At 46.6% G+C, this 24,527-nt stretch overlaps 1 protein-coding gene across 2 annotated transcripts in view; it reads right to left on the reverse strand.

Moving 5' to 3' along the window:
- Positions 1 to 432: 432 nt before the first annotated feature.
- Positions 433 to 24,527, reverse strand: part of SLX4 (SLX4 structure-specific endonuclease subunit) — a 28,558-nt gene continuing 4,463 nt past the window's right edge. For both annotated transcript variants that reach the window (XM_058035585.1, XM_058035586.1), the window contains exons 4-18: positions 23,900 to 24,001; positions 21,511 to 22,211; positions 20,260 to 20,499; positions 19,130 to 19,304; positions 17,241 to 17,456; positions 16,128 to 16,342; positions 14,936 to 15,249; positions 13,183 to 13,459; positions 11,859 to 11,947; positions 9,048 to 9,194; positions 7,321 to 7,490; positions 3,956 to 6,411; positions 2,991 to 3,090; positions 2,373 to 2,780; positions 433 to 1,782 (exon numbers count right to left, since the gene is read on the reverse strand). In XM_058035585.1, coding sequence (XP_057891568.1) covers positions 1,422 to 1,782; positions 2,373 to 2,780; positions 2,991 to 3,090; positions 3,956 to 6,411; positions 7,321 to 7,490; positions 9,048 to 9,194; positions 11,859 to 11,947; positions 13,183 to 13,459; positions 14,936 to 15,249; positions 16,128 to 16,342; positions 17,241 to 17,456; positions 19,130 to 19,304; positions 20,260 to 20,499; positions 21,511 to 21,877 — 5,535 coding nt within the window. In that variant the 5' untranslated portion in view covers positions 21,878 to 22,211; positions 23,900 to 24,001 and the 3' untranslated portion in view covers positions 433 to 1,421. The remainder of the gene's footprint in view (positions 1,783 to 2,372; positions 2,781 to 2,990; positions 3,091 to 3,955; positions 6,412 to 7,320; positions 7,491 to 9,047; positions 9,195 to 11,858; positions 11,948 to 13,182; positions 13,460 to 14,935; positions 15,250 to 16,127; positions 16,343 to 17,240; positions 17,457 to 19,129; positions 19,305 to 20,259; positions 20,500 to 21,510; positions 22,212 to 23,899; positions 24,002 to 24,527) is intronic.

The following is a 24,527-nucleotide window of genomic DNA, read 5'->3' on the forward strand; positions in this document are numbered from 1 at the left end:
GAATGACTCTGCCAAAGGCTGCATCACCTCTCCCAGACACTGTGTTCCATTAGACATCTGACATAAAACCGTCCAGAAGAAATTTTATACTGGAATGACAAGGAAAGCAAACCAGCAGGAAGCTCTCAGATTTATCCCTTCCATATAAGAAACGCTGGCACTGTAATTGTGGATCAGCTTGGCTGAGCCCAGGCACTGGGACATTCCTGCCCACAGGTGTTAGGAACCCCTCTGTTATTAGGAAAAATAGGTTTCCCCACATCTTCTCCACCCCCAGCTGAAGTTTTTCAGAGTTCAAGTTTAGGTTTTTTAGGCATAGGCTTCCCAGTCATGTTCTCACCCCTAATCGAAGATGGGAAGAGTAGTGTAGTTCAATAAAGTTCAAATTTTCTATACAATCCTGTGTTTGTTTACTGTTCCATATAAGAATGGTCAGGATTTAAATTGTTTATTGTATATAATATAAATCAAAATCAAATTCTGTATTAAAAAAAATATGTCAAACATATACAAAGATATCTAGAAATCTGCCCTCTTTTTGTGTTCTGTCCCTGTTCTTCAGTGAGCCTTTGCACACTCAGAACTGCCAGAACAGACAGAAGTCAGAAGTTGTTTTGAAGGTAAATATTCAATATATAAAATACATCAATTTAAGGTCCAAGACTTCTCCAGGAGTCCCAGACACTTTACAACTGGGACCAGTCCAGTTTGGCAATGGGACTAATCCAGGCAGTGGGTTTAGCTCAAGCTGTGAGAAGTGCTGAAGAGTTCCAGTGCTCAAAACTGCTTAAATATTTCCTTAAAGACATCTCTGCTGGGGGCTTTCCCATGACATGAGGTATCAGGGGCACTTTTGGGAGGTGTCACAAAGGGAACAGAACAAACCCCGGCCCTGTTCTGCAGCCATTTCAGAAACACAGATTTAGGAGTTTTAGTAGAGATTGCCAAGTGAAACAAGAAAAAAGCCTTTTATGTATTCCCACAGCATTCCCTGCCTGAAAAATGAGCAGTGCAAACTGTGCTGAAGAAGTGAAGATGGAAGTCACAGGAGTGCAATCAGGCAGCACTTGGCAGAGTGGATTGAATCCTGGGATGTGAAGGGTGAAGAATTTCTCAGCCCAAATCCAGGGAACAGGTCCTGGCACTGAGGGAAGCACCAGCACAAAGAAGTTGGGGACCTAAGATCTATTGGAAAAACGGAAAGAAAAGGCACAGGAGTCAAACTGGGTGAAAAGAGGTTGCAGGTGAGCTGTGTGCTGAAGGCAGGGCAGCCACGGGGAGTTTGTGCAATCAGAGCAGAGGGCTGGCAATGGGAGTTCTCCAGGATGTCACCTGGGATCAGGCCACCAGGAGCAGCAGTGCTCCACCAGCTGGGAATGAACGGGGCTCTCCAGCTCAGCAGCAATCCACGTGCAGGAGTTTCAGCAGGTCGGGGTGGGCTTCACTCGGTATCGCCTCCTCTGTTTCCTGCTCTCCTTCCTTTTCTGCACCTGCTCTTTCCGGGCTCTGGCCATGGTGGTTGTGATGCACTGAGAATCCAGGAAGTCCAGCAGCTTTGCCTTGGAGATTTTAATGCCATTCTGTTTGAGCTCTGCGTGCAGATCAGCCAGCTCGATGGGCTCGTAGAACAGAATCCTGTTGTACAGGGCCGTGTTTGAGCGGATGTAGCACCTGACTGCCTCCAGCTTCTCCTCCTCCCGAGCTGCTGCTTGAGATGCTGGAAACTCCTCTTCCTCCTCCTCAGATGTAAAAGCACAGGTCTCAAATCCATTCACAAAGGAACTAAAAGCAGGATGAAACAGATCAGAGGTCAAGGAAAGAACAGCCCAACCAAGACAGGAGCAGAGCTCCCCAAATCCCTGATGGTGAGACCCTATGACTTCCCTCTGTGGGATCACAGACCCTGCACTACCAGCACCCACAAAATGAATGAGGCAGAACATGGCACGGTTTCCCATCCCAGCCAGCCCAGAGCTGCATGGAATTTCTGACTCCTGGCCCTTCCCTCCTGGCAGGTTCTGCCACGGAGTGCTATGCTGTCCTCTCCCAGCTCCAGCTGCAGGTTCTCAGGCAGCACAGAGTGCTCCATGTCACTGACCAGGCAGACCAGATTTGGGCCTTGCTCATAAGCAGCTCTTTTTTGTTCTGAGAATAGTTCAGTGGGAATTATTGACTGAAATAGTTCAGTGGGAATGAGACTGAAAATCCAAAGCCCGTTTCTTTTGTAGGAGTGTGCTGACCTCCACATGACTCACTCAAGGAGGTGGCAGGGCAACTACAGGCCACAGGGACAGTCACCTCTGTTCACCTCATTCCTAGCTCATCTCTGTCCTGCACCCCTGAGTGTTTTGTGCAGGATTTCTCTGCCTCACCTCTGTGAACCAAAGGAGATGTCACTGCCATCCAGCGAAGAACGTGCCGACTCCTGGGATGCTGGGAGCTCCTCACCATCAGCTGCCAGGGACACAGATGGCCCTTCCTGCTCTTTGGCTCCTTCTGGGTGATGTGTCACTTTGGTTCTGTCCTTGGGTGGGGCACAGCCTGTTCCATGGGATGCACCATCACCCTTGGCAAGCTGCTTTCTCTTGCCCCCAGCCCTCGGGGCACAGTTCCTGCCCCCAGCCCTGCCTGCCTTGGGCTGCCTTGGGGACTTCTGGGGCAGGGGCTGGGAATAGGAGATCTCATCCTCAAAGTCAGAGTCCCCATCCTGGTGAGTGTACTGGAAGATCTCCTTCAGCTTCAACACCATCTGGCGCTTTGGGAGAGCACGGACCCCGAATCTGAGAGAGAAGGTGGGAGTTTGGGTTACAGTAACGTGGCACCTTCCATTGTCACAGCTCAGCAAGAGGCTCAGGCCAGGAAGTGCAGCTGGGAAAGTGTGATGTGACCTCAGGAAGCCCTGGCTGGAGCTTCACCATGGCTCCCCTTCTTTCACACTGCCTGCAGCAGGTACCTCTTGTAAAGAGCCATCCTGGGGAGGTAATGCTCACCTGCTCAGCTCCTTCTTCAGCTGTGGGGTCTCCATGATGGAATAAGCTGGCATGGGTGTCACTGGAGTGCTGGGGGACCTGTTCTCCTGACAGGAAGGTTCTGCAGCAGAAGGAAATTACTGTGATGAGAATCAGTACAGAAAGGACTTAAAAATGGCTGGTAACTTCTCCTCTTAGTGGCAGAAATCCAGTATTATCTAATAATTGTTTAATACTTCCTTATAAGCTGCTTTAGTTATTACTCAGCTTCATATTGGATAGAATAGTCAGCACTTTTTTAACCTACTTAATCGGGATACTTGGTTTTCACTGACTTTACACCAGAAAACAGTTTAAACTGGGACATATGTCACATCTGAAAATGAGGCCATTCAGGGCTTTGTTAGAACAGGCAACATTTAGAAAGCAGTTAAAACCATGCTTACTGAATTCTGTGCAGTGGTCCTTCTCCCAGGAAGCAAATTTCCTAACAGAGTCTTGATGCATTAAAAAAACTGAGCAAATCAAGCTCCTGGGGTCTGGAGTTAGATACTGATTTAATGATTCCAGTTTACTGATACTGTGAAGCACAGCCAGTCTCACACATTGTGTTCTAATCACCCCTTAAACTAATCATTTAATATGGCATAATTATTTAATTACATACTGCAATGTAATTGAATCATCATCAATCCAGTGGCAAGCAGGCCTGTGTTTTATTCTGCTTTGGTTGTTTTTTCTCTATCCATGAACCCACAGCTCCTGCAAGGAGCACTGTCACTACCAAAGGGCTGGTGACAGTGAAACACTCCAGGAATGCCACATTTAGACAGGCTCTTTCCCACAGCAAATGCCTGCACCTCCTTTGTGCCTGGTCCTGCATCAGAAAGCCCAAAGACCCCCTCAGTGTGCCAAGTGCATCACAGGTAAGATAATCACTGAAATAAAAGCAGCCCAATAAATCTAGTATCAATACAAGCTCTCACCTGGAGTCTTGACAGGATCTGTCTGACCAGCCCCTGCAGCAGCTGCCAACCTCTGAGACAGAGGAAGAATCTCTGGAATTTCATCTTCCTTCTCTTCTCCATTCCAGTCATCCCAGATTTTGGAGTCCAGGTAACTGGCTCTGCTGCCCACTGAGGAGCATGGCTCAATAGGGCTCTTCTCAGGGCAGTGCAAGGTTGTTCTCCTGCCAGCAGGACCTCCTTGGACAGGGGTGCTGCCCTGGATTCCCTGCAGCTGCACTGGGCTCTCCCCCTGCTCCTGCCAGGAGCCAGGGCTGGGGCTGCTGCCCATGCTGCTCTTTGCAGGGCTGACCTGGCCAGAGCTCTGGCTGTCACCTCTGGCTGGGGACACATACCCAAGGTGCCAGCAGTCATCCACAGGGACTGGGGGCTCCTCACACAGCAGGACACTGCTACCCAGGGAAGGCAGACTGACTTCCCTGTCACTGTCCTCCAGCTCAACCACACTGATGTTGATTTTATCTTCCAGTGGCTGCTCCTGGCATGGAGGCACCAGTGTGGGTAAACCTGAGATGTTGGCACATTTGCCTTCCCTGCTGGTGTGGCCAGGGGAGAGGAGAACTGGAGCTGCTGGAGAAACTGGAAGGGGATTCTTGGAAGAGGATTCTGCTGCTGGGCTGCTGGGTGGGCTCCTTCCACTGGCCAAGTCCTCCATAGGCAAATGTTTGTCTGACAATGTTGTTTCATGAACTTTTATTACATTTCCAGCCATTTCATGGTTACTATTACTTGCTGCTAAGTTCTTTGTGCTGAGTTTAGATCCTGAACCCTTTAAAGAATTAATACTTGTGACCAGAGTCTGTGTTGAGAAGCTTCTGCTTTTGCTCAGAACTGGTGTTCCTGGCACAAGCCAGGAGCTGTCTGTGCCTGGAGACATTTCATTACTGAGCCTCTTCCCAGGGCTCGGGTTTGGACTCTGTTTGATCTCTGTGCAAGCACCTGTTTGTCTGCTGAGAGGAAATTCAGGGGACACCTTTATATCACCAACTACACACACTGTGTCTGTATTGTCACATGAGACCTGGGCTGACCTCTGCTCTGTTTCAGGGACTGATGAGTTATGGTCAGGTTTTGCTATCTCAGGACCTTGTTCCATGTCTGTACACTTCAGGTGCCCAGGGACTTCCATTTCCTTCAGAGCAGAGTCAGACTCTGGCAACTTCTTGTCTTGTTCTAACTCCATTTCATCATCAGAAGATAAAACAATAACATAACCCTTCTGGATCCTGTGAGCTGCAGCACCCTGAGTCCTGCCTGGTGATGACAACACTGGGACATGTGTGTGCTTGTTGGATTCACTGTGAGGAATCTCTGCTGGAGAAACTGTGATCTCATTTTTGGATGCAGCACCCAGCTCCTTGGCTTTCTGGGAGTGTATTTCATAAGATGGGAATGATTTTTCCTTTCTGTTTTGCTTTGGTGTTGACATATGTTCCCTGGCAAACTTTCCCTCTGATTTTGGAGATGCAGGTGAAGAGCCAAGAGCAGGAAAAAGGGACACACAAGGCTGGGGAGTTGGACTCCTACAAAATCCATTCTTACATGGAGAGAAGTCTTTTTGTGACTTGCTGAACACAAGTGAATCATTAAGACCAACATGTTTTTCACTAGGGGACTTTCCTGATTCTTTGGTAATTTCTTTCACTGGGGAAGGTTCACAGTGATACCCCTGAGAGGCAGAAAACAAATGTTCATAGCTGTCATTTATATCAGTGTCACCCTGGAAACCAGGCAAGTGCTCTTCACAGTGATCTGCCTTGTCTTGTGAGACCTGAGGTGACCTGGAATCCTTCGTATCCTCACATCCCTCAACAGCCTCTCCTTCATTAGCACCATGGGAGGTTCCATCCCATTTCTGAGGTTCACTGTGGTGAGGCACAATAGAGGTCTGTGGATCCTCCATGCTCTTGCACCTATTTACATTCTGCATCTTCTCTTCTTGGGCAGACAAGTCACATTTAGATCTTTCCACACCGTTGCCATCCCTCAGATCTTTGAGACTGTTGCTTACTGAGGCAGACTCAGGTCTCTTTACCTCTTTCTGCTCAGTTTGCTGGTTTGTACCCTGGACTGCCTCAGTGTCACTGCACATGCTGCAGTCTGTTCCCTCGCTCACCTCTCTTTCACCCTGAGCCATCTTCCTCTGAGTTGCAGCAAACTCATAGATTTCCTCCAGCTCTTGCTCTCCCACCTCACTGTCATCCTCCTTCTGGCACTCAGGGCTCAGCATAGCTGCTTCTTCCTCATCTTCACCCACCCACACTGACTTCAAGAGGTCTTGGAAGTTCTCAGCTCTGTCCTCACAATCTTCATCATCCCTCACAGAGATAAGATCATCTTCTGAATCCCCTCCAGAGGACACCTGGCTCTCTCCAGTGCTGCTTTCACACTCTGCCATCAGTTCCCTCACACCAAACCTGCAGGGACACAATAGGAACATTAGAATTTCCTCCTCCAGTATTTCTTCACCATTTGGCTGTCAGATCACTTTTGTGAGCTTTGTAAGAAATTTACAGGAGGATGTTGAGTTGCAGTGTACTCCTAAAATTCCAAGCACCCTTTTCCAGGTGTCACTCACATGAAAGTATCAGGCACATTCTTCCTTTTCTGTGTTTGAGACTGACTACATTAAATCCCCTTGGCAATGGGAAAGTCCCATGGAATGGCTGGGGCTGGATAATATCTGCCATGTGCAAGATTCCTGGCTTTTCTGAGTGACAGGGCACTTCTCTATATACATTTGGCAAGCCCCAACCATGTCCCACCCATATCTCAGCAACTGCTCCTGTTCCAAGCTCTTAGTGCATGCCTAGGACCACGACTGAGAGCGTGGCTGACACAACACATCAAAGCCTGAGCATCCAGTACATTCTACAAGTGTTGTTCAGATGAAATGAGAATCACATAACAGGAGTTGTGCTCATCATCTACAACACCAGCTGCCAACAGACATCCTGAGACAAAACTCAAAGTCTGCTGAGCATATACTGAACACAGAAACTCTCACACAGTTTTTCAACTGAGGGCAGGATGTCTTTATGGGCAAGCTTCATTTAAGATGTAGCAAAGGCCCATGGAATCTGTAAGCCCTTAAAACTGCAATGGAAGATGTAAAACTGGAATATGTTCAGTATTTGCTCAGCATATCCTGAACACAGAAACTCTCACACAGTTTTTTAACTGAGGGCAGGGCGTCCTTACAGGCAAGCTCCATTTAAGATGTAGCAAAGGTCTATGGGGATTTTGTAAGCCCCTAAAACTGCAATGGGAGATGTCAAACAGGGCTGAAAGCCCGAGGGGCTCCAAGCCATGCTCAGGGCACACACCTGGCAGCCAGGGCCTGCAGCTGGGGCCGCAGCCCAGCAGGGAAGTTGGTGTCAGCAGCGTAGAGGAAGCGCAGGAAGGCGGCCACGGCCTGGGCTGACACGTCGCTCAGCAGCGCCCGGCGCGTCGGCGCCGCCCCGTCCTCCTCCACCAGCAGCCCCTCGCTGTGCACCTGGCAGGGAGAGCACAGTCTGTCTGCTGACAGAGCAACACCACACCTGCATTCACCCTTGTTCCCAGCAGCTCCTTCCCTTCCCTCGTGCCCAGCCCCAGGACCAGGATGCCAAGGTGGGGCAGTTATGCAGAGCTCCCTCTCCCTGTCCTTCCTGACCCTGTGGCTGTTAACTTTAACTACTTGCCTTAGTCACATGTATAAAAGGTGGTCTTAGAATTCCCCACTTAGTTTTGCAATCAAATTACTTCCCAGCCCAATTTCCATCTACACCTCTCTGTATGAGCTTCATCATGTGTGTTTTGAATTTACCTGGAAGCTGCACAGGAGCAGGCTGGGCACTATTCAATCTAAAATGGTCTGGGAGTATAAGAACTCCTTCACTAGCCTTGCAGAAAGCACAGTCAGTGCAGGTACCTCCAAAGCAAGAGTGACAAAACTATTTTAAAGTACTTCCCAGAAACTTCCTATTCCCTGCTCACACTTCCCAGCCTGGGTGACAGGTAGGACACACCAAGATAGACAAGGCAGTTTGTGCTTGCACAGGGACAAAAATGCAAGGGCAAGAAGCACTTTGAAAGCTTCCTTCTGTTATTATGATATTTTTTGAAAAATCTCTTTTCTCCTGAGAAGCTGAGAAGCCTCAGGAAAGAAATGTAAACAATAATTATCTGATTGTCTGGGAATGTGGTCCAGAGATCGTTTACCAACAGATGGATCTTTGATTGGTTTCATGTGAATTGTTTTTAATTAATGACCAATCACCATCAGCTGTGTCAGACTCTGAGGAGTCAGTCTCCAGCTTTCATTGCCATTCTTGTTTAACCTTCTGATGTATCCTTTCTCTTTCTTTGCTATAGTTTTAGTATATTGTCACCCTGATTTTTTAAGATTTTCTAACCCTTCTGATGGTTACATTCTTGTAACAAACTTTCTCATACGCTTTCTGTAAATAACTCATTGTTTTGCATTCTTTTATAGAAGAAGAGAAATTTGATGGACTGTTAGTCTGTCCAGTGTCAAATGGACAAAACAGATGGACTGTTAGTTTGTCAGTGGAGAGGTGGCACTGTCACCCTCCAATCCACTGTCTCTTTTGGAAAACTATAAATGTTGGAGTCGGAAAATAAAGTTGCCTTTGCTTCACCTTGAGAGCAGCGGTGTGTGCTCATGTTGTTTTGTGTCCTATAGTGACAGTATATGATATGATATAATAATAAATCAACCTTCTGAAAACATAAAGACAAATTCTCATCTCTCACCTCATCCTAAAAACCTCACAACACCACATCCTTCCTTGCTCATGGTTGGAATCCAAGGATCCTTGACTCCCCATAGCCTCCCTGAACAGGATAAAGCAGCACATTTTTCACCACTCTGTCAGGATTTATTCTGCTTTCCTAAGCTGAAACACCACTGCAGGTCCCAAGGCATTGCCATTAGGGCCAGCAGGGCTGTGTGCTGGTTTGGGGCACTGGCTGGCTGTGGGGTGGGGCAGTCTGGGCTCTCCTGAGCAGGAGCAGGAGCAGGAGCAGGAGGGGTGGCAGCAGCACTCACAGCCTGGGCTGCCGCTGGACACCGCGCGTACAGCACGAACAGGTGAGCGTAGAGAACCTCCCCGCTGTCCACCTGGAACTGCACATCACTCAGGTGGGGGTTGTTGACCATGGCACCAAAATCTTGAGCCAGCAGCCCCAGAGAGGACTAGGACACAGAAGGAACACAAAGACAGGTGTTACAGATGTCAAACACTTTCCCAGAAGAATAAGAAGGGAGTGACCCAGTGTGGACCCAGCCTGGACATGCCACCTCTGCCTCTTGAGGCAATCATCAGCTTTATGAACTTCAGCTCTTCCACAGGACAAGCACACAAGTCTAACAGACATTCCTGCTTTGTTTTCCTCTACTTTTTCCCAGCCTGCCCATTGTGGAGAAAGGGCAGTTGTGTTGTATTCTGCTGTACTTGTGTCACAGCACATTATCACCTCAGATCTCACCACACGTTTCCTGCTGTGGTTTAGCCACAGCCTATAGCTGGCCTCTTGATCTACTGCCTCCCACCACAATTTCAGCAAACTGTAACTTCCACTTCAACAGATTTGAACCCAATTCACTATAATCAGGATAAGAGGAAAGAGGATGACTCAGGAAGGGGTAATGAGCCTTTCTTCTCTCTTTTTACTGTCTGGCAATGACAGCTGAGAAGAGCAGCTCTGCAACAAGGGGCCCCCACAGATGGAGGCATCCAGTTCAAAGGAATTTATGAGCATGCTACTGAAACCTCTTTTGTAAATTGCATTCCATTTTAAAAAAGAAACACAACTTCGATTACCATTCCAGAAACCCTGGCTAGAATTCTGGGGAGGGCTGAGTTACCTAAGGCTGGTTATGGTGACAGCAAGGTCAGGCTTGGGACACGCTGCCAAAGACAGCAAGGATGGCAAGACAGCTCCTCTGGAGCTGCTCCCAGGCAATATCCTGAAGACTCAGATCTCTCCTAGGGTTGCAGCTCTGGAGGTGGCCCTGGAGTGCTTCAGAGAAGTTTGAAACACCCTCAGATCACAGCTGGGTTGAGAAACTGCCTAACTGCACGTGAACAGCAGTTTATGGTTAACATCCTAATCATTGACATTGTGCTTTTCAAACCTACTGCAAGTTTTATTCCAGGGAACATCTGCAGGACATGCAGTTCCACCTGGAACAACACAGCTCTTCATTTTCCTAGCAGGTTTCTACATTAGCAGTGAGCTGTGGAGAGCCAACCTTTCAACTTGCTGCAGCCAGCAGGAATTAGCAGCACACATCAGAACACTTCTCCCAGCCTTCAGAGGTGGGCTAGGGAACATTCTGCATGTTGTGGCAGTGCTCTGGACTGATCTCCAAAGGGAAGGCAGGAAACTCAGTCTGGAAACTAATCTGACTCCTCTTGTTTTCTTATTCTTGGCAGGTGGGATACCTGTGAGGCTGCCCTGGGGCTGCCAGCAAACACAGGCTCCAGATGTGACGTTCCAGGCAGCGAGCCCAGAACAGCTTTCCTGCTGGTGCTAAAATTATCAATCAAGAATGGGGAAATTAAACAAGGCCAGAAACCTCCTGGCTGCTCCACTCTCTGTGCAAGGCACAGAAACTGGCCAAGGAGACAGCTCTGAGCAGGTATGAGCTGTGTGCTGGAGAACACACCAGAACATTCTCTCCTGCTGAGGAGGCCACTGAGACTGACCCCACTGATGTGACCAAGGATCTTCTGCACAGGAGTGGTGTTACCAATGCAATGAGTTCATTTGCTCTACATGGTCACACTGTTTGTGCTCATATAAAGCACAAATCTCTCCCACTGCCAATCCAGCTCTTCAACAACACTTCACTGGCTCAGGGAAACTGTAATGGAAACAAATAGACTCTGAAAAAATGGCCATACTTGTTTTGCTGGGAGCAACTGAGCTTCAACAACAGTGTGAGAACAGTTTCTGTATTGCTAAAAACCTCTGGTTTAATAGAAAAACAAAACAAGGCCCTTTCCTGCTAAGGATATTTTTTTTTAGTACTCCCAAAGAATATCTAGAGTTTCTGTACCAAGTAGCTGGGATCCTCAAGCTGAATACCAATTCTCACCTCAAGGAATTTTCTCCTTTTAGAAGTATCTTAATCCTCTAAGCACAATATGAAGCTATGTTGTAGAGCATCAAAATTTATCCAGCACCAAAATGTACTTCCTTTCAGGGCATGATTATTTATTATCAAGCAAAAGATAGTAAGTTTCATCAGATAAACTGGATGACCTTGGTAGGAAAATGAATTAATTTTACTTTGTATGAACTTCAATTGAATAAAACTGATTAAACATTCATGGAAAATTACACATTCCCTGGTGCATGTGGGATAAGATGACATCTACAGAACATCCCATAAAAAAATCATCTGTGACTTACTGGGCTGTGTTTCTCACTCAGTCACCATAGAGCACACACTGATTTACAAACTAGATCCTCTGTGTTCCTACAACTGAGAGTTTTCTACACCAAACCCTTTAAAAGCTCAATTAGCAGCAAAAACTGCTTCCTACCCCCAAACACTGTCAAGTGCTACAGCCTCCCTGACCTGCACAGCCTGGCCTTCTGTTCCCTGGCATTTAAATCATCTCTCATCAGGCAGGACAAGCACTGAAAAACCCCCAGGATGGAACACCCCAGGTGTGCTGATCTCACCTGTGCCCATGAGGAATCCTCAAGTCACTGTGAACCTCAAGCACCACTTTGTTTCCACAGATAGGAATTGGAAATATTCCACACTTCTTTGATTTGCACAAAGGAACAGTTTTTAATTGTTATAGATGAATGTATAAAGAGTAGGAAAAAAGGTTATCCTTACTTTTTTAGTGCTGCTCCTGAGGAGGCTCTTCTTCTTGGATGGGGGCACAAAGCCACTAAGTGGGGGATCACTGGAAGTCAGTTCTTCTCCTCAGGGAAGAAAATGCACATCACAAATCACACACAACCTCCTTGTGGCACAGAATGATCTAAGAACTCCTAAGAGGATCCTTCATGTGACAGCTGCTGTGACCAGGCTGGCTGGGCTGAAGGCTCAGCCTCTCCCTCAAGGCTTTTTGCAGGGTTTGGCTCTGGGTTGTGACAGCTTGAGGGTACCTAAGCACCATTTCACTGTTATTTATATACATTAAAGGGCCAGGGACCATCTGCTGCAGTTGAGCAGGGGAAGTGAGCAGTATTATATCCAAGTGCAAATGCAGACAGGTGAGCTCAGAAACCATGTTCTCTTTCACAGATGAACAGGAGACACAACAGATTCTGCTGAAGAGCCAGAGCACTTTAAGGGGGTACCACTGCCCTCAAAATGTGCAGCTGTGCACCACATGCACTGTGACTGGGGACATTAGAGAGTTGCCCACAGAGGAATTCCAGGTGTTGTATTTTATCAACCCTGAGTAGGCACAGATAAACTCCAGGTTTGTGTAATCCATGTCCAACATAAAATCATCCCTCTTGTGCATCTCTCATCCAACTGTCTCAAGACCTGAAAAGACAGTGCACAGAACAGAAAGGCTGTCCAGGTAGAATCATGGAATCACAGACTGGTTTGGGTTGGAAGGGACCTAAAGCCCATCCAGTGCCACCCCTGCCATGGCAGGGACACCTCCCACTGTCCCAGGCTGCTCCCAGCCCTGTCCAGCCTGGCCTTGGGCACTGCCAGGGATCGAGGGGCAGCCACAGCTGCTCTGGGCACCCTGTGCCAGGGCCTCAGCATCCTCATAGGGAAAAATTTCTTCCCATTATCTAATCTAAATATAACCTACTTCAGTTTGGAACCAATCCCCATGTCCTTGTGAAAAGTCCCTCTCCAGCTCTCTTGTATGTCCAAGATAAGCAGGAATGAAGATTTTGTTCCAGGCTCCCTCCTGGCAGAAAATACTTTGATTTCTTTAATTTTAAAATAAAATCTAATATATGCTGTCCAGGAATTCTCTTAAAAGCTGGGATTTATGAATCATTTCAGAAATATCAGGTTGATTGTTCTACATCCTATTTCAGGAAAATGTGCCCCCACAACATCACCTCTTGGATCAACACCAACAACCTGTGGGTGCTGCTGTGGCTCTCAGAGTGAGCCCAGCCACAGCCTGGCTCTGTGCAGCTGAAGGAACCAGGGCAGGGCCCACAAAGCTGCCAGAACTCACCTGGCTGCTCTGCTGCCTGAACATGGCCAGTGTCAAGGTTCCACTGGGTAAGGGTGAGTCCTTCCCTGGCCAAGTCCACCAGGTCCTGCAGGGTCTGAATGTCCTGGCTTGGGGATAAAACCTGCCCATCTCCTTCAGGAACTGGCTTGGATCCATCAGAAGTCTGGCCTCCAACCTTTGTGCAAGAGGGTTCCTGAGAACTGAGGTCAGGCTGAGTTTGCTGGGATATTTGTGGCTGATGAGATCCCACTGATGGCTGAAGGTTCTCTGGCTGATTCTGATCAAGTGAGGAGGAAAAAAAGGCACCAATAAATTAGATCTTGTTTCATGTATTTGCAAAGCTCAGAGTACAGTGTTTATTTCATACTCCTGAAATATCTGTGAAGGATCACAGAGCACTGCCCAGGTCCAGGGGATTCTGAGGAACAGCTCTCTGCACTTCTATGAAGGACTCTCCAGAGAAAAGACAGCTCTGAGCAGAAGAAAAAAAGCTACCATGGAAAATGCAGAAAAGTTGGTTTCTCCAGGAGCATATCTGTGCAGGCAGCTGCCAAGCAGAGAGAAAGCTCCCAATTCAACATCTAAATATTTAATTACGGCTGGAGTTCCTGGCAAAAGTCACAGCTGAAACTCTCCAGGTGCTTCTGTTCTGAGTTCTGAAATGCTTTTGCATTTTCAGTTACATTACATGTAACTAAACATTAGTTACATTTTATATGTAACTAAATCAAACTTTCACCTTGGAGTGGGTATTTTCCAGGTTTGATCTTTGTTTCCCAAAAAATAATTTTGCTCATTTACTTCTAAGTAAAAATAGTTCAGCCATTTCTGTGAATGGAAAGAATCAGAGGAAAAACACACTCTGCCATGATTTTAAAGACATTCCTGCTTTTTATTTTTAAACTTCTCTGGCAGGTTCTGGCTTGAATGAAAGGTCTCTCCAGCCTTAACCTGCAACAAGCCAGAGAAACACTGGGCTTTGACTAGGGAAGAAGTATTAAATAAAGCACCTAAATATGCACAGTAGATTTAGAATAGGTGTTTTGAGCACCAAACATTTCTTCAAGAGAAGAACAAGGGAAGAGAGAGGAGTGTTATCCTTCTTGGAGAAAAGAGACTGAAAGAGCTTTCTCTGTGGGCACTTTTTATAAAAATACAAAGAGGTGGAAGAGGCAGATCCAGGGGGAATCAAAATGAAAGAGTGGAACTGAGACCTGGACTAAGCTCACATGCAGCAGGAGGATGCACAGGGGAAGCCTGAGTGCAAATGCTTTGCTGTACAACTCCAGGCACTCCCACCTTCTCTGTGCTAGCAAATAGCAGGTTTCAGTTTAAATTTTTCTCCCCAGCCCTTGCTGAGTGCAACACAGGCAAAGTTCACACTAGAAATGACCAGAAAGAAGTGCTAAGTACAAAAACAAGAGCCAGGCTGCTGTAAATATGGACAAACTAATGGCACAATGAGCAGGATGGGATCCCTTTACTCAGTACTCTCTGTTCCCTTTCCTTTTACTTTCTGAAAGCTCAAAAACCATGGTAACATGAACCTTGTTCTCCTCTCCAAAAGGCAGAAATGAAAGTTCAAGATCCTCAAACCTGACTGGGTAAGACCAGGGAAGAACAGATGACAGGCAGTGAGTGTGCAGAGAGAGGGGATCACTGGTTTACATTCCAAACCAGGAAACAGAAGGGACACAGGGCAAGTATCAAGAACCAGGGCACACACATATCAGAGCAAGGACAACAGCCCCACCTGCACAGGCTTCCAGGGTTCAATTGGAGGGGTCAAGGCTGCAGTGTAGAATGATTCAGGGTCACAGGGTCCTGTCAGAGCACTGATGTTCCACAAAAAGCATTTCTTGGCTTTGCACAACGGCATGAGCCAGGCTGCTTCTCCAGATTCATCCTCCAGAATCCTACTGATGGGCAGCTGAGGGGTGGGAGGGAATTCCATCTCTTCTGTCAGCATCATGGCTACTCTCTCCTGGATCCTCTTGTGGACCTTCTCTGGGTCCTGGAGCAGCAGAGGTGGAGGGGCACTGGTGCCTTTCCTACGCCTCTTTTTCTCTTTAAAAAGAAAAGGAACCCAAGTAAGTAAACAGCTGAACACACAGGGCAGAGGAGATCAGCACAGCAGATTCTTCAGTGACAACAAAAAGGCATGGGAACACAACTCTTAAGATTGTGCAGGTAGTCCAAAACTTCATATGGCCCTTACAGGAGAAATGAACTCCACAACACACCCTTGAAGGCTCCTTTTCTTGTGATCTGGTCATGGGTGAGATCAAACCACAGCTCACACAAACACTGGGCAGCTTTCATTTGGAAATGCTGTGTCTTACTAGCTTTGCCTTATTAATGCCCAGCCCTAAATCCATCTGAGAGTTCCCATGGGCAGGAGCAGGGTTGTGAAGAGTGAAGTCTCCCCTCTGGGTAGCTCTCAACCCTCTCCTCTCTCCCCAAAGGCCTTTCTAAACCCTTCTGCACTCTGGAATGGTGAGACCCTGCTCAGCAGCATGTACTGGACACACATGGCACTGCAGAAAGGACAAAATTATATGAGATAATGCTGAAAAAGCTGCATTAATCCAGGCTGCAGGAGGAGGAACAGCAAAAGAATCTACTACAGGACAAATAGCAATCATATTTTTGTATGATTTCTCCTCACTTCCACAGTTTACAAGAAACAACAGCTTAAGACTATTTTACAGATTCAAAAGAGCAAATCAGTGAAAAAAAGCACAGGATTCCTGAAACCCATGGACATCCTGCTGTCATTCTAGACTGCATCTGGATACTGCATATTGTTGAAGCTCTGACAGCTTACACAAACCAGAAACAGGGCTCTCATCCCTCCTGTATCCAACAGGGAAGCTTTGGTGGAGAGCAGCCCTGTTACTCCTGCAGTACCACAGCCTCAGACACCAACCTGCTGTCACACATACCTGATCCTGGCTTCCATTTGATTGGGAAAGCAGCCACTGCTTTCACATTTGTAACTGATTTTGCTTGCTCCTGCTTTTCTTGCTCCAACAGAGAGCGTGACATTGCCATGGCAACCTGCAGATCTTCATCCTTAGGCTCCATTTTGGCCCTCTTCTGTGTTTTCCTCAGGTCCTCGTTGGAGGGGCCTTTCCTCTTTGCCCTGCTGGGCTGATTGCTGAAATCCAAGAATGCAGCAGGAAGCCCCAGTTAGTGTGGCTGGATCAGAGACAACAACCACTGAGTACTCCAGAGCAACTGCTCCATTTGCTCACAGAGATTCCCATGTCAAGCATCATAAAAACCATTCAGTACTTTCTTTCCTAGCAGAGAGCAAAGGATTTATCATTCATGGAATTTAGAGCAATTTAGAGAAGTCTTATTTTGGGATGTAAGCATCTGTTATCTCTACCTTGAATGACTTTTTCTATCAAAGGGGAACAAACAAGTTGAAGCAGGGAGAAAACCAGATCACCAGAAAATGCTTTCCCACCCCTCAGCTTGCACAGGAAACAGGCAATGGTCCTTCCTTGGCACAACAGGACTTAGGAGCCCCTCCACAAACTCACTCAGGCACCACTTGGTGCACTCAGAATCTGAAGACTCTGCTCAAATTCAAGTGAGCAGCTCTGTACCAAGCACATTCCAAACCATCACATCTGCTTCCTCTTTGGCTCAGGATGAAAGGATGTTCCCAGGACAGCCATGAACTGAGGAGCTGAGGCTCTGGCACCACAGATGTCAGGAAAGGCTCCACACCCACACTCTGTGGTTCACTCAATAAGCTCAAACACACCCATTCAGCTTTACTGAGCACAAATCATTCTGACAAACCACTGCAAGGTTATTTACTCCCCATTTTGCTCCTGCTGGCTTTTAAAGCCATCCACCACCTGACCTCTTCTGAGGGAAATTCAGATTTCTCCAACTGACTGCCACATCCTCCTCACTGGGTCATGGCTCAGGGCTCACCCAGTGTGTGAGTCAGCCTTGCATCTACTGCTCCTCCCAACCTCCAACACCTCTCAGGCCTAAAGAAGCAATCAGCATCTTTTTTTTTTTCTTTACCAGCTTACCTGGGACACTGAAGAGCTGCATCACCAAGAGTGGCCACCTGCAGCTGCACTGCCTGGAGCAGCAGGTTAGGAGGCACCTCCATCTCCACAGCACAGCGTTTCAGGTGGCTGACTCTGCTCTGGGGGGTTTGGAACTGCTTCCCACAGATGGGACACTCAGGGACCACTGGTTTGCTGCAGGATGACACCTGTGCTTCTTCCATCTCATCCAGACACCTGGGAGACAGTGGCAAAGCTTACCTATGGAGACTTTGAAGGGTCCATGCTAAGACTGAAGCCATTAATATATTAATATTAATACTGGTATTATTAATAGAAAGCACAATCACTTCTAGTATCAGTAACAGCCATGAACATCCACTAAAGGAACAAGAACTATGTGCCCACTGCTGTGATGAACACAACATGGAACAGTTACATGGAGATAATGGTCTCAGAGGCACATCAAAAACATATTGCTCAAAGGCAAGTGCAGTGAATAACTTTAGAATCATAAAATCCCACATGGTTTGGGGTGGAAGGGACCTTAAAGGACATCTTGATCCATGCCCTTAAAGGACATCTTGATCCATGATTCCCCATAGGCAGGGACACCTTCCACTAGAACAGGTTACTCCAGACCTGTCTTGAACATCTCTTAGAATAAGGAGTCCACAGCCTCTCTGAACAACACACTCCATGTGTGTCCACCACCCAATCCCTCTTCCTGCACTCATTTTAACATTCCAGCTCATTTATAAACCCCTGTTAACAGAAAAGGAGCAGCAGAATTGACACCATGCTCCAGAGTGCAGCATGATGAACTTCAAATAACTTCTGGCAGGTCAAAACTATGTAAAAATTTGTACTTGTTGCTTTTCTGTTCTTTCCAAAGAGATTCAGGGTGTGAAATCCTGGATCTGCAGGACCTATTACAAAAGTCACTCCTTGGTTAGGTAATGACACACAGGGCTGTGCTAAGAGAGCATTCAGCACTGGTGAAGACTGGTGTGTCAGTGCATCTGTCCATCTACAGCTCCACTCTTGGGATGAAGGCTGCTATAAAAAATCCCTGGCTGATATAACCTTGTAATCTCAACACAGGATTACATGTGAATGGTTCAGAAAGCCTGACTTTCCAAAAAACATATCTAGCACTCTCACTGTTTTATAGCTTTTTCAAGCAGCACAAATTGTCTGAAAACAGAAACAACAGTAACACCTAGAAAGCTGCAGGTGCAACAAGCCTGATCAATGGGAGCCAGTCAGTAACATGATGCAGGACTGGACAATTTACATCACTCCTGCTGTCTGGAAGTGCCTGAATTAAGAATTTACAGTCATTCAAATGTGTTGTTTCTGATACTTTGTCAACAGAAAAGCACAGTTTCAATTTCCAGAGAGTTGCCTGTGCATAATATATTGTGTTTGATTTTTATCACTAAGGAAATAGTAAAATGAAGGGCAGTAATTTCAACTGAGTCATCTCTCTGAGTAGCTCACATTTCCCTCAGCAAACACCTCAGATACAGTGACATACCAGATGTCCTTAGATGAATTGTAGCAAAACAGAGCAAACACAACTTTGTTGGTTGAAATCAGTAGATCTCTAAATTTGCATTAGGGAGTCATCACTAATGGAATCATTAAGGTTGGAAAAGACCTTGAAGATCAGCAGGTTCCTTTACAATGGCAGCTCCTCTGCCACACTGCCCATGAAAGCAGATTTGGCCTGGCCACACATATGCAGGAGCAATCAGCCTCTGCTTTCACACCAAAATGGCTCCTTAATTCAACTTTCAAAGGTAAACCCTTTATGCAGAACCCCTGCTCTCACTTTCTCCCCTGCCTGGGCTGAGTGAGGAGCCTCTGGGGCTGGATGGAAGGACAGACAGGTCCTGGTGTCTGACCTGTTGACGTGCTGCTCTCTCCTCAGGCTGTTCATGGCTGTGAGATCCTTCTGGCAGATCTGACAGAAGAACAAACCTGCATCCTCCAGGCTTGCCAGGGCTCCCTCCTTGCATTCCTGCTGGAGAGCCCAAGCCAGGGCACTGTCGTGTTCCATGGATGGGAGATGCTGGGTATCTGGCAAAGGAGGCAGAGATGATGTAAGATGGAAAATTGAATCCTGTATGGAAGGTGAGAAACTAGTACACTTGGCATTATTAAACCAGACATGCAAAAATTCATTGCAATCTTTCTCTTGCATCTTCACACCTGATCTCCACCAGGAAAGGCACAACCTGTTCCTTTTTAACACTCCAAGACTGAACTCCAAGACTATACCATGAAACTGATGCACTTGTCATTATTAGCCTATTAAACTAGACACACAAAAATTCATTGCAATCTTTCTCTTGCATTTTCACATCTGATCTCCACCAGGAAAGGTACAACCTGCTCCTTTCCAACATTCCCAGACTGGACCAGCCCAGGGGCAGGAGGTGACAATTCACTCACAGTGCATCATATGTCAGGGACAATGAAGGGACAGTTTTGGCTGAAGTTTCTGGGGAAAACAGGGAATTTTATACATCAAATGTACAACACATTTATATATAACAGTGCTCTGGCTTTGGCTCTTCAGCAGATTTTCATGTCCATACAGAACCAACAGGGACTTGATCTATAAAGAACCAACCAGAGTAAATTTGCTGTGAATTCCATTTACCAACACAGAACATACCATGTTAGAGAGTGCTTGGAGATGTACCTAAGAGCTGCCTGACACTGTCCCTAGGGAAGGATAACAAAGTTCACTGATCTTGTTGGAATTTCAACCTGTTTCCAAAAAGACAATCATTCCTCTAGAATTTACATGAGGTTAATTCAGCCTTAGAGAAGAGCTGGAAAAAAAGTATGGATAATCCTTTAACAAAGTTTTCTCAGGGATCTGGAGTGATTTGCACAGCAAGCCACTAGGCCAGCAAGGAACAAAGCCCTGGGATGCAGGACTGCTCCTGAGGAACCATTCTCACCAGGCACTCACTCTGCACACAGCAGAGCCAAGAGGAGACACATACCATCCTCAGACACATACCATCCTCAGGAGGCTCCTGCTCCTGGCTCCTGGCAGGGAAATCCCAGCTGGCTGCAGCCTTTGGCACGCTCCCATCCGAGCTGAGCTTCAGCTGCTCAGGTGCCACCCTCTTGAACTGCTGCATTCTCTCCACCACCAGCTCTGCCACCCTCACCTTGGGGGTGGGTGAGGAGCAGGATCCTGGAGGAGTAGCAGGAAGGAAGGGTAAGGTGGTCTGGGAAGAGCCACTCACAGGATTTACTAGAGGGAGAGAAAACACCACTTTTACCAGGCAGTTTTAAACACATGCTGAGAGATTCTGGAAAGCCCTTCCCTGAGAGCAGCCAGGCTCAGTTCTACAGCAGCCATTCTTGGAGAAGTGAACAGTTTGTGTAGCCACAGTAACAACACTGGGGTTCTGGGCTGCAGGGGCATTTGGAGAAATTTGTATCCTTTTTTAGGCAGGAATATTAAGGCAGCCACGTGGAGGATTTACTAGAGGGGCAGAGAAAACCCCACTTTCACCAGACAGCTTTAAACACACACTGAGAGCTGCTGGGAGGCCCTTCCCTGACAGCATGCCTGGGCCAGGCTCAGCTCTGCAACAGCCATTCTTGGAGAAGTGAAGAATTTGTGTACAATAACAGTAACAATACTGGGGTTCTTGGCTACAGGGGCATTTAGAGACTTTTGTATCTGTTTTATAGGCAGGAATATTGAGGAAGCCTTGCATGGTCTGCAGCAGGGACATGGAAGGCAGTCCCACAGCCCTGCTCTCCCAGCATTCCCACCACACAATGTCCCATTCCTGACTGACCCAATTTATCAGTTTAAGGACTTCCATCACTGGTGACTGCATTCTGGCCATCATGTTTAACACCTACTGAAGGACTAACCCCTTCTGAATTAATCCAACACCTTCCTTAACTCATTCCTGTTTTTGCCCTTGAAAACATCCAGTGACAGATGTCACCACACAATGAAGCAGTGAGTGAAAAAGCACCACAATATACTCTGAGCTTGCTTCTAGATGATCTGAGAGTACTTTTCTCAGCTCTGATACTGCAAAAAAAACAATAAATAATCACTGGCCAACAAATCAGTTTGCACCAAGGCTGAGGGACACACTGCTAGGTTAAATCTGTGTAAGGTGCAAGACTTCCAACAATGCTGCTGCATCCCCTCTGCATGGATTTCTCAAAACCTCCCCTGAGCTACAGAGTCCTCCCAGTCCTTGCCTATCTTCTGTTTGAACTGTTCCAGGTCACCTACCTGTCAGAGACCTCTGGCTTCCCTCAGAGGTCCCTGTGCTCAGCTGGCTGGCAGGGAGAGGGCTCCTTGCTCCATTCCCCAGTGCAGTCTCACCACTACAGGCTGCAGCATCACCATCTTCTTCATGCACCAACGTTTGCTCCTTTGGGCCCAGATTTTGAAGGAAGTTTTTCTCCTTCACTGCTGGTGAGTGATGAAGGGTTTGGCTCTTAGCAGCAGCTTTGCCTCTTCTCAGTTTGCTTCGTGTTGTGGTGCTCTTTGGCCTTTTCTGAACCCTCTTTGTTGCCTCAGCATCCCCAGCCTTTTTCTTTGCCCCACTCAAAATATTTGCCCACAACTCTTTGAAATCATTGTCCTGTTCATCCATTGGCTTTCCAGCAACACTGTGAGGGCTGGAGGGCAGGGGGAAGCACCAGAATCAGTTCAGATTTACATCAGCCCTGCCAGCACCTCAGAGATGTCCATTCTCCAGACTCCAATGAGCTCACCAGACAGAGTGGGCACTTCCAACAGCTCATTCTTCCTTCCACACTTCATTCACATTCAGCAGAGCATGTTTTCTCTCCAAGGACCTCACCTGCTTTCACAAGTTGGTTCTTCAGAAGACTCTGGATCTTAAGTTAGGCACCTCAGTTTGTGCAGAGCACGTGTAGGATCATCATGGTAAGGTACAGAGCTTCAGAGAGACACTTAGGAAAGCCCTTAAACAAAGAAACAAAAGCAGGTGGTCATGCATGATGGTGCAGGCAGAGGCACTGTGGGACAAGGTGTAAACTGCTGAAGGAGAAGAGAATTTGCATGAAATACTAAGATTAGAAACAGCACATATTGACCCCAGAGTGTCCCTATAATTGTACCACAGAAATGCCCCAAGCCACATCAGCAAAGGAGAGGAGAGATTTCAAAACAGGTACCTGATATGGGGCAGGTTTTTGTCTTGGAGCTCTGGATTCAGACAGTCCTGCTGTTACACAACATTCCTACTTATATAAATAGAGCACAAGACCAGCAAATGCAGCAGGGAAAAGCCCCATCCCTCAGCTCATGCAGTGATTCTGGAGTGTAGAACACTCTGAGACATTACAGTTTCAAAGAGAGTCCAACCTCATTTGGAAAAGTAAATAAATGGAGTTTCTGGCACTTCAGAAGGGGTTTTAGGACAAGTCAGAGAACAATTCCATTAAACATGCTCACCTTTTCTCTCCTCTTACTCCCACTGTTGCTCACTTAGCATTAAGCTCTCCTGCTCCTGCTGAATTCTTCCCCTGTGTACTCAATAAACCACAGCACTGATCATGTTTCCCAAACTGCTGTCACATATATGAGGGAAACAGACTAAATAAATGGTATTTTTAAATTAATTTCTTAATCTTTTCAGCTACAGCAAGAACAGCAGTCTCAGGCAGGGATTACCTGGAACAGCACTGGGTACAGTGTCCAGATGGAAATGCCATCAACATTAAAACTAGAGCTCTATTCTTACATGTTTTCATTGTCCCCTTCTTCCTAGCCCTGAGTTCATGATGGTTCTGGCTATTTTACCAGGGGTTTTTATTGCTCCCAAAACCTGCTTCTTTCAAATCCAAACCAGAGTGTTTCACTTGGAATGGCAGCAGCTGTGGTCCAGTTACTCCAGTAAAGCTCTGGGCACAGAAAGGCTCAAAAAGCAGGAAAAACACATGGGGGATTGTTTTCTCAAAAGGCTTGGCTGCAGACATGAGAGGCTGAGGAATGCTGGTTACACACTTCCATGGGTCAGCCTTTCCTATAAGCAATTACAGATGTTAATGGATTTATTTATTTTAAACTCAGGCTCCCAGACCTGCAGAGGGTTTTGCTGTGAATCTTGGAGTAATTTTCTGTTAGAAACAAAGGTTTTATGTAGCCAGTTCATAAATTTACTTTTTCTGGACAGAACACTGGGGTAGTCATAACAGTAAATTGACCATTTTCTTGTAAGGAGGAGACAGCATGTGGAGAAGTCCCAAATCTCACATCCTACATGGCTTTAAATACCTCAGACACATCTGTACTGCTGGATTATTTATGGTGAGTTCCTGATATTAAACTTTCAAACAGAGCAGCACTTTGGCATTTGCTATCAATGTTCAGTGTCCCAGGCAGATCAGATCAAACCTCTGATGCAAAACTAAGAATTTATCTTTATTATTCCTCCCTTTCCAGACCCACAGGTTCCTACTCTGTTCAACATCTCAGTATTTCTGAAGCTGCTGCTATTGCTGCCCCTAATAACCACCTTTGGCACCAGTTTACTGAGCTCAAAAATCAATGGTTTTGAAAGTAATTTTTTTTTCAGTATAACATTCAATTCATTTTGGGTGATTTTAGGACTCAACAAATCACAAATAAAATAATCAGCTGCACTTACCTGTTCACTGAGATGTCAAATCTATAGCCCAGCTGTGCCCTTCAAGTAAACATGGATCAGCAAATGGTACAAAGCAGGAGCAGTAAGAATGAGAGATAGAATCTGGAAATGGAGAGAAAATTATGGATTTAGTGTATTTTGAAATGACTGCTCTTGATGATCCTTTGCACCATGTCAATAGGTACCTGATGGGAGATGGAGAGGGACTTTGGGCAAGAGCCTGGAGTGACAGGACAAGGGGCAATGGCTCCCCACTGCAGGGAGCAGGATTAGATGGGACATGGGGAAGAAAATCTTCCTTGGGAGGGTGGTGAGGGCCTGGCACAGGTTGCCCCATCCCTGGAAGTGCTCCAGGCCAGGCTGGACAGGGCTTGGAGCAATCTGGAATAGTGGAAGGTGTCCCTGTCCAGAGCAGGAGGGTGGAACTGGATGATCTTAAAGTCCCTTCCAATTAAAACTATCCTGTAATTCTATGATTTAAAAGTATGCACCTACTACATACCTTCAATTTACTGCTTGCAATTACTTAGTTAAATCATAAAACCCTTAAAAAACCCCAAGCAGCTAAAACATCTGTTACCCTCCCACTTTTCAGAGCAGCCTCTCTTTTAACCCCTGCAAACATTTT

The sequence above is a fragment of the Melospiza georgiana genome, chromosome 16 (assembly GCF_028018845.1).
Source record: "Melospiza georgiana isolate bMelGeo1 chromosome 16, bMelGeo1.pri, whole genome shotgun sequence".
Lineage (NCBI taxonomy): Eukaryota > Metazoa > Chordata > Aves > Passeriformes > Passerellidae > Melospiza > Melospiza georgiana.